At 51.7% G+C, this 9,908-nt stretch overlaps 1 protein-coding gene across 3 annotated transcripts; it reads left to right on the top strand.

Moving 5' to 3' along the window:
* Positions 1–2,719: 2,719 nt before the first annotated feature.
* KLK15 (kallikrein related peptidase 15) lies at positions 2,720–8,131 on the top strand. Of its 3 annotated transcripts, none has more exons than XM_049787094.1 (5): positions 2,720–2,762; positions 6,041–6,188; positions 6,428–6,711; positions 6,836–6,972; positions 7,979–8,131. In XM_049787094.1, exons 1-5 carry the CDS (start codon positions 2,720–2,722, stop codon positions 8,129–8,131), a joined length of 765 nt encoding a protein of 254 aa, XP_049643051.1. The 3 variants fall into 3 exon arrangements, with proteins under 3 accessions (XP_049643051.1, XP_049643050.1, XP_049643049.1); XM_049787093.1 differs by having other exon boundaries at positions 6,035–6,188; XM_049787092.1 differs by having other exon boundaries at positions 6,032–6,188.
* Positions 8,132–9,908: the final 1,777 nt, after the last annotated feature.

Below are 9,908 nucleotides of genomic sequence, written 5' to 3'. Positions count from 1 at the left end.
GGCTTGGGGGGACCATATGGGATGCTGGGGGATCGAACCAGGTCCGTTCCTTGGCTAGCGCTTGCAAGGCAGACACCTTACCTCTAGCGCCACCTTCCCAGCCCCCAGATTCCAACTTCTAAACACAAAGACTCAGACTTCAAAAGCCACACTCTGGATTTCTGGCCACATTTGCCCAATTTGGCCTCTGTGAATTGGAAAAAACAGAATTAGAGTCCAGACACCAAGACTCAGAGCCAGAGTGTGGGTCTGAAATCCAGAACTAGAGCTTATTCAGTGTCTAGCACTGGATATCAGAATCTAAATCCGCTCCCCAGAACACAGAATTGGGATCCAAAACCCAGAACCTCTTCTAGACACTGATATGAAACCCTTGAGCCCCGTTTCTAAGTCTCAGGGTCTGCATAAATATGATTTTTTTTTTGCTTGTTTTAGGGCTACACCTGGCAGTGCTCAGTGGTTACTTCTGGCTCTGCACTCAGAAATCACTCCTGGGGTGACTCAGGGGACCCTATGGGATGCCGGGGATTGTATCCAGGTTGGTCACATGCAAGGCAAACATCCTCCCTCCTGCTGTCCTAACACCCCTGCCCATATTCTGCCTTTTGTTTTGTTTTGGTTTTGGTTTTGGTTTCTGGGTCACACCTGGTGGCGCTCAAGGATCAGCTGCGTGCAAGGCAAATGTCATACCACTGTGCTATCTCTCTGGCCCCATATTCTGCTTTTTCTTTTTATCTCCAAAAAATTTTTGCTTTTGCCACTCTGCTTCCTTCACCTCTCCAGAAACTACACACAACAGGAAATCAGGCCTCAAGGACAAAAGCTTCAAACTGGTGCTGCAGAAATAGGAAAGGAGTCAAGTTTGCCTTGCATGTGGCCAACCCCAGTTCAGTCCTAGCAGTTCAGTCCTTGAACACAGCCAAACCAAGACAGACCTGGGTTCAATCCTCGACATCCCATATGGTTCAATTCCAATATTCCATATGGTCCCCCAAGCCAGCCAGGAGAGATTTCTGAAAGCAGAGCTAGGAGTAATCTCTGAGCTCTGCCAGGTGTGACCCCAAAACAAAACAAAACAAAATCTTAGCATTGGGGCCAGAGCTATAGCACAGCAAGGAGGGTGTTTGCCTTGCATGTGGTAGACCCGGATTTAATCTCCGGTACCCCTACAGCTCCCCAGTTTACCAGGAATGATTTCTGATCACAGAGCCAAAAGGAATCCTTGAGTGCCACCAGGTGTGACCCCAAATCCCCCAACCAAAAAAATCTTAGCATCAGTTGGTTCCCCAAAACAGCATCAGGATTGACCCCAAGCATGGAGTGGGAGGACCTCTGAAAGCCTCAAGGTGTGACCCAGGGGGAAAAAAATAAGCTTCAACCTAATAAACGCAGAAATGCTCTATTATTTGCGGTCCCCCACCCCTCTAACCACCCAGCGTCCAGCCTGTAAACCCAAGTCCAGGCCCAGCCCAGCCTGCCCTCCCCACCCCCCAACACTGGGTGGGGCCAGGATCCTATAAATGCAGGTATTTGGGTGACTGTTCCCCTCTCTACATCCAAGACACCTTAGATGCTGCCGGAGAATCTGGAGGGGGTGAGACCTTCCTTCGAGCCAAGGGTGGGCAGGGAATGGTGGAGAGGGGGGACACGGATCCACCAGGTTTAGGGGTGATCAGATATGGGGGCAGTGCCAGGCATGCAGAGAGGATCTGGATGAGCATTTTCGGGGTGCTAGGCTTTGTTGAAGTTGAAACAGACTATGGAGGGGGGTCCTCTAGAGGAGAGATGGGAACAAGCCTTAGAGGATTCATGAGGTTTAATTCACTCCCATATTCTCCAGGGGACCCTGGAAACTGGCACCTCTAGAGCTGGGGAAGGTCCCAGGAGCCTGAAGAGGAAGCAACAGAGGGAGCAACAGGCGGGGGGTGGGGTGGGGGGGTGGGGGGAGTCCACCCATGAGTGGGATCAGAGGAACAAATAGACAGAGCTGCTAGGGCATGGGCAGGAGTGAAGCAGAGGGAGGAGGGAGGAGGCCCAGTGGGAGGAGTGATCCAGCAGAGGGATGAGGGCAGCATCCTCTCCCACAAGTGAAGGGACAGCTGAACTGGCCTTTGATGGCGCAGGGATGAAACCAAGGGACCAGGACTTGATTCTGGGGGTGCCAGTGAGTCAGAAGGACCTCGGATGTAAAAGACCCCAGGGCAGCAGTGAGCTTGTCCAGATCCCAGGCAGTACTCAGAAAGCAGAGAGAAGAGAGAAAGAGAGAGACACAGAGACAGAGACAGAGGGACACAGAGAGAGAGAGAGACAGAGAAAGAGAGACAGAGAGACAGAAGGGGAAACAGAGGCAGACAGAAAGACAGAGGAACCCAGAGTCTCCAGGACTAGCAGGGGTGAGATGGACAGAGTTGGGGACCCGGTGGAGGGTCCATGAGTCAGGCACAGAGAGGTCAGATAGAAGCTGAGAAGATCTGAGGGTGCTGGGAGCCTCAAGCCTGGGAGCTGGGTATAAGGAGTATTCTGGAACCAATGGCAGCTAATGGGCAAATGGGCTTACCCTGGGGCCTGAAATCCCAGGATGTAACAGCAGAAAGTAGAGGTGTGAGACTTGAGGGGTCCAGCTGGGACTGCGGGGGGTGGGGGGAGACCCTCACCCCACTCCTGGTCCCTTCACCCCACTCTCTCCTCAGAGCCTGCCCAGCCCTGCTGCCCCTCCACCATGTGGTTCCTCCTGGTTCCCTTTCTCCTGCTGGCGTCTGCAGGTGAGGGGGGCTGATCACGAACTGGGGTGCCCCACCCAGCATCCCCTCTAAACACCCTGCCATCTCAGTACCCCAGAGTGTTTTAGGGGTGGTTGCATAGTCTGTGTCACCTGACACCTCTCCTAGACCTGGGTTGGAGTCCTGGGACTGCCTATTCTTCGCTGTGTGTCGTTGAGAGAAAGAACATGCCTCTCTGGGCCTTTCTCTAGCTTCCCTTTTTTTGTTTGTTTTGGGGGCCACACCCGACAGTGCTCAGGGATGACTCCTGCCTCTGTGCTCAGGACTTACTCCTGGCAGTCTCGGGGGACCCTATGGGATGCCAGAGATCGAACTCAGGTCGGCTGCATGCAAGGCAAACACTCTCCCCGCTTTGCTATTGCTCTGACCCCTCTAATCTTCCCTTCAGGCCAGCACCTCCCTGTGGCAATAGTGACCCAATGGGTCTCAGTCCTGGCAAAGGGCTGTGGTGGAGACTCCGAGTTCTGATCCTGGTTCCTTGGGGAACTGGCCAAGGCTGGTGTCCAGAGGAGGGTAGGCAGAGTTCACTGACTAAGTCCAGTCAGTGCTGGAGAGACTCATGCAGGTCTGGGGTCCAGTGGGCGGGGCCCTCTCTGTCCCCTTGACCGTGGCATTGGGGTGTCCTAGGATGTGGAGGTACCAGGAAAAGGGAAAATCTCAGGGCATTAATCCATCAGCCATCTAGTGAGAAATTCTTTGGATCTCTGGAGCCCGGGTTATAGAGGATGAATTTTCCCAAACCACGTCCCCCACGCCCCATGTTCCCTGGAGCACTGTCCCTTTGGCTGCTGGGGTCCTCCAGGCCTCCCTGTGCTGCTTCTCCTGCCTCCCCCCTGCATACTGTTCTCAGCTGGAATCTTCACACTCCTCCCACTCAGACTGGCCAGAGGCAACCCAAGTGCAGGGGGGGGGGAGTGGGTGAGGGAGGGGTTCTGGCATGTTGGGGGGGTTCACCCCATTCTATGTTAAACTCCTTCCACTCTACCACCACCTGGGCAGGTCTCAGACCCGGCCTGGCTGTGCACTTCCTGCCCCACTCACCCACTCATCTACCCCATGTGCAAACCATATTCCCAGACGTGACCTTGAGTGAACATGGGGAGACTGACCATGTCCTCCTCTCCCCTTCGGGTCCCCAGTTTCACACTGCTCTTGGCAGCAAAGCTCCTGGCTCGGGTACCCAAATAGTGTCACACAGAATGTGAGAATCCTGTCAGCTGCCTCACCATGAGGCTTATGACATGTGGGTCATATGACATTGAGGGATCATCTATGTGAAATTAGATCTTCTGTCTGTCACCGCTCCAGGCCACATGGACACCTTCTTCTCCTGCACCCTATTCCTCTCCTCTCCCAGAGTCCCTGAAGGAAAGATGAGGTGCAGGACACTGGGGGTCAATTCTGGGAGAAGCAGAGAGAGGAGGGAGTAAATGCCAAGAGAAGGATTATTTTTTTGTTTGGTTGGTTGGTTGGTTTTGGGGTCACACTCGGCAGGGCTCAGGGGTTACTCCTGGCATTATGCTCAGAAATCGCCCCTGGCAGGCACGGGGGACCATATGGGATGCCGGGATCCCGGGATTCGAACCACCATCCTTCTGCATGAAAGGCAAATGCCTTACCTCCATGCTATATATCCGGCCCCTATTTTTTATTATTTTTCAATAAAACAATTAGGTTTGGAGCTGGACAGATAGTATAGCTGGGAGGGTGTTTGCCTTGCAAGTGGCCAACCTGGGTTCAATCCCCATCATCCCATAGGGTCCCCTGAACCTGCCAGGAGTGATTTCTGAGTGCAAAGCCAGGAGTGACCACTGAGCACAGCTGGGGGTGGCCCAAAAAAGGAAAACAAAAACAAAATGTCAAGAGAAGGATTTTTTTTTTATTGTTGTTGCAATACTCAGGGTTACTCCTCCTGGGTCTGCACTCAGAAATCACTCCTGGCAGGCTCAGGAGACCCTATGGGATGCCAGGGATCAAACCCAGGTCTGTCCCAAGTTGGCCTTGTGCAAAGCAAAAGCCCTGGTGCTGTGCTATCTCTCCAGCTCCAAGAGAAGGATTTTTTTTTAATAAAACAATTAGATTTGGAGCCAAGGAGATAGTACAGTAAGTAGCGAGTTTGCCGTGTGCAGGACAAAGACCCGGGTTCAATCCCTAGCTCTGCATATCATCCCTCGAGCTCCGCCAGGAGTGATTCCTTGAGCACAGAGCCAGGAGTAAGCCATGAGCACTTAACATAAACCCCCCCCAAAAAAAAGCACATAAAAACCACCAAAAAAGAATTCCCAAATCAATTAGATTCAATGAAAAAAGACAAAAAGACATATAAACTATATGCATTGGATTAATAGGATGCCAATCAAATAATTTTTAGAAATGCTTGGAAAGTAGAATATAAGAGGACAGAGAAAAAAGATCAACATTTGAAAGAAATTCAGCCATCCCAGGATCATCCTTGTCACTGCAGTGTCCCTGGAGCACTTCCTGGAGAGAACCACCCCCCAAAATCCAAGCAGGAATCATCCTTGTGCTTTTCAGAGTTCTCCCCCAAAACCCCCAAATGACAGCTATGGAAAGGAGACAGACGTCTCAAAGCTGAGAAATAGTGCAGTGGGCTGACCCTTGCCCTGCACGAAGCCAACCAGGTTTCCATTCCCAGTACCCTATAGAGTCTCTGAATTCTACCAGGAGCGACAATTGAGCACAGAAACAGGACCAAGCACTGTGCAGATCCCCCTCCCACCCCCAAAAAAATGAAAAAAGAAAAGACAAGGAAGTTCAGGGCCAGAGCAATAGCACAGAGCTAGGGCTTTTGCCTTGAACATGGCCAGGATAGACCCAGGTTTGATCCCCGACATCCCATATGATCCCCAAGCCTGCCAGGGGTGATTTCTGAGCACAGAGCCAGGAAGAACCCCTGAGTGCCACTGGATGGCCAAAAAAAAAGAAAAGAAAAGAAAAGAAAAGTTCAAGTGGCTGAATTTATTACTGGATGCAGGAGTCCCTTACCAGAGACCACGAATCCCCAAAATCCCCTGAGCACTACGAACTGGGAATCACAGCCCGTCCATTCTTCTTACATCCCAGGACCCCCTCCATATGGCCCCAAATTCAAATACAAAACAAAATGGCACCCAGAGCTGCGTAAGAAAGTGGAGGGGGCCCGGGGTAGAGGAGATGGTGCAGACAGGGACTGAGGGCTTTGGAGAGGAGAGTAAGGCCGACAAGATTACCCCCTTGTCACCGTGTCTCAGGAGCCCAAGGGGATGGTGACAAGGTAATTCGGGGTGCCGAGTGCGAGCCACACTCCCAGCCCTGGCAGGTGGCACTCTTCGAGCGAGGACGCTTCAACTGCGGGGGGTCTCTGATTGCCCCCAACTGGGTGTTGTCTGCTGCCCACTGCCAGACGCGGTAGGATCTGGGGCCTAGGGGCTGGGGCATGGAAGTGGGGTGGTCTGGAAGGAGTTTTGGGGGGGATGTCTCAAGGCTAAGGGGCATGGGAGCTGCTTTTCAACTTTGGGAATGTCGCCAGATATTTGAGCAGAAAGCTAGGTGCCTTGGAGGAACCCCAAGATACCCCCAACTCGTTCTTTGTGTTGTTATTGTTGTTGTTTTCTGTCCCACCTCACTGTCACCCCCTAACTGCTCAGTTTCCTGAGGGTGCGCCTGGGAGAACACAATCTGCGCCTTCGAGAAGGTTCTGAGCAATTTCGAGCTGCATCCAAAGTCATCCCGCATCCAGGCTATGAGCCACTCAGCCACCGTCATGACCTCATGTTACTACGGCTCGCCCAGCCCGCTCGCCTTTCCAAGGAAGTGCGACCCGTAGCCCTGCCCAAGCACAGCCCACGACCAGGAGAGGAGTGCGTGGTGTCGGGCTGGGGGCTGGTATCCAACAAGAGACAGGGCACCACGGGAAGCTCTGTGTCCAAAGGTGCATTGGACGGTGCCACTGGACCTCACACCTGCAGAGACTGGGGCTGCAGGGGTGCTGGCGGGGGAGAGGGCTTCAGAAATGCCACATTCACCCATGTCCACTGTTGTCCCCCTATTATCAGTGAGCCTCCCTGACACGCTGCACTGTGCCAACATCAGCATCATCTCAGACGCGGAATGTAGCTCGGATTACCCAGGGCGCCTTGAGAACACCATGGTGTGCGCCGGTGTGCAGGGTGGAGGCACTGACTCCTGCGAGGTCAGGCCTGAGGGGCCATGGATAGAGAGGAGGGGATAGGGTCACTAGTAGGGGTGGGAGTGGGATGCTTGATTTGGACCAGCTCCGATGCCAAGGATAGCTTTGAGAGCTAGAAAAGGAAGAAAGAGAGTAAGGGTGCCCACCGGGTCTGAGGCCAAGTGGTGGATAGGATGGGTTGTGTTGTGCTGGCTTGGGTTGAGTTGAGTTGTGTTGTGTTGGGTATGTTGGGTTGAGTTGGGTGTGTTGGACTGTGTTGGTTTGTGTGTGTTGTGTTGGGTTGGGTTGGGTTGATTTGGATGTGTTGTGTTGGTTTTTGTTGCATTGGGTTGTATTGGTGGTTGGTTTAAGCTGTGATGTGTTGTGTGTGTTAGGTTGCATGGGTTGGGTCGGGTCATGTTGTGTTGTACTGAGATTGGTTTAGGGTATGTTGCATTGGATTGTGTTGTGTTGAGCTGTTTTATGTTGTGCTGGGTTGTGTTTGATGTGTTCTGTTGGGTATGTTGGGTTTTGCTTGTTGGATTGTGTTGGGTTGAGTGTGTTGGTTTGTGTCATGTTGGGGTGTGTCATTTTGTGTTGTATGTGTCATGTTGGTTGGGTTATGTCTGGAAAAGCCTAGTGGGAAGTACTGGTGTGCATGGATTGGAGCTGAGAGTGGATACACTCGTAGATGAGAGGTAGTATAGGGGTGAATTGGAGTGGGGTAGATTTTGTTCAAAATGCAAATGACATGGGGTTCTGGTTACAATGTTGGGAGTGAAGATGATGTGAGCTGAGTTTGATTGTGAAATGAGAAGGGATGAGGATCCATGGGAGAAATCTAGGGGAGGCTGAATGGAGATATGTTAGGGGGGGGATTCGTTTTTAATTCAATGGGGCAATGTTGTGCTGAGTTTTGAGGATGTGGAAATGGGGTGATGGTTTGGGACTGGATGTGGATGAAGGCAAAGATGGGGAGCCCTGTTTGAGTGAAGAGTGTTTCCTCTTATGTTTCCCCTTCTTCCCACAGGGTGACTCGGGGGGCCCTCTGGTCTGTGGGGGCACCTTGCAGGGCATTGTGTCCTGGGGTGACGTCCCCTGTGACACAACCACCAAGCCAGGGGTTTACACCAAAGTCTACAACTACCTGAAGTGGATCCAGGACACCATGCAGAAGAACTGAGCCCTGTACTGACCACCCAGTTTTCTACCTAAGGGACTGTCCAAGGACCAGATGTCTACGAAGGGATAACTCCATCTGAAGCCACACCTAGGGCCCTGTGAACCTGTGAACCCTCAGATAACAGAGTACTGGTGCATTATTGTAGGAGTTTGCGTGTTTTTTTCTGGAGATGGGGAGCATTGATGGAGCCAGAGAGCAGGGTTGGGGGAACCCACTGACCATTGTGTCTTTCCAGCCCCTTCCTGGGCCTGGTGAGGACCACATGACTTGAAACAACGGTCAGAGGACTGTGTCTGAGTTTGAGCCTCAGTGTCCCCATCTGAGAAGCTTGGCTCCTAGGATTGCTGACCCTTTGGGAGGGCTGTTAGGAGGAGAGAATGGACTGATAAGACTAGTGACAGGGTCCAGCTCAGTCTTGGGGTGCCCAGAATGAGGACCTAGAACCCTTAAAGTTTTAAGAATAGAAACTATACTTCTTTCCACACCCCAAGATTTCAGTCTCTTTTTTGGGTGGATATGAGCAAAAAGAAAAAAAAACATGAAAAAAATTAAAGTCATTATTCATTTTTTTGTTGTTGTTGTTGTTTTTGATTTTTTTTGCTTTGTTTTTTGTCACACCTGGCAGTGTTCAGGGGTTACTCCTGGCTCTATGCTCAAAAATCGCTCCTGGGAGGCTCGGGGGACCATATGGGATGCCGGGATTTTAACCACCGTCATTCTGCGTCTAAGGCAAATGCCTTACCTCTGTGCTATCTCTCCGGCCCCTATCCTGCAGTTCTTAAGCAAGTTCCTGGCTTGCCACACAGGAGGAGTTCCCAGGAACCACTTGGTTTGATAAAAGAGACAAAACATCACATGCGCTCCTGCCCCCTGACCATGGACATGGCTGAAATCTAGTGTTGGACCTGACCCTCAGGGCCCCTAGCCGTGGTTTCAAGGACAAACCATGTTGATGCTCATGAATGGACTCCTGAGACTTTCATCTCCCCTCATGGGATGAAGAAGCTGGAATCTGAACCACTGATAACCTGGGGCTTGAGAACCCTCAAGTCTTGGGGATCACAGTGAGGAGGGATCCCAGCAACCCTGACAAAAGCAGGGGGCTATGTCGGGAATGATACTAAACTTGAGTGTTTAAGAAACCAACTCTGGAGGCCCTTGAACTCCACATTCACTGATGTGGGTGCTGAGGGGACCCCCAAGATTGTATTATGAGAGGAGCCATAGATTCAGAGCAGGAGATCTTTGGTGCAGAAATCAGGATATTCTTTTTTTTTAATAATAATTGCTTATTTATTTAGGTTTTGGGGCTATACCCGGTGGCACTCAGGGGTTACTTCACACTCTGCACTCAGAAATCGCACCTGGCAGGCTAGGGGGAACCATATGGGATGCCAGGAATTGAACCCGGGCAGCCACTTGCAAGACAAAGCTCTACCCACTGTGCTAAAGGGGAGTTGAACTCACCAAAGTCAGCACCTAGGCATGCCAAGGGCAAAGGAGGAAGTAAAGGTATTTACTGAACATTCGGGCACTGGGGTTGGCATTTAAAGCCACATGAGGACAGTCTTGAGGGCACTTGTCTGGCATGTGTCCAACCTGAGTTCAATCCCAAGCATTCCACATTCCCCAAGCAGTCCAGCATTCCGCAAGCACCACCAGGAATGATTTCTGAGTGCAGAGGTAGGAGTAAGCCCTGGGTCACTGGATGGCAGAGAAAGAAATAAAGCTGCATGGGATCTTGAAGTTTAAACTTTGTGAAGCTTTGGGGGGGGGG

This window comes from Suncus etruscus, chromosome 14 (genome assembly GCF_024139225.1).
Source record: "Suncus etruscus isolate mSunEtr1 chromosome 14, mSunEtr1.pri.cur, whole genome shotgun sequence".
Lineage (NCBI taxonomy): Eukaryota > Metazoa > Chordata > Mammalia > Eulipotyphla > Soricidae > Suncus > Suncus etruscus.
This window is presented reverse-complemented; position numbering and strand designations above follow the sequence as displayed.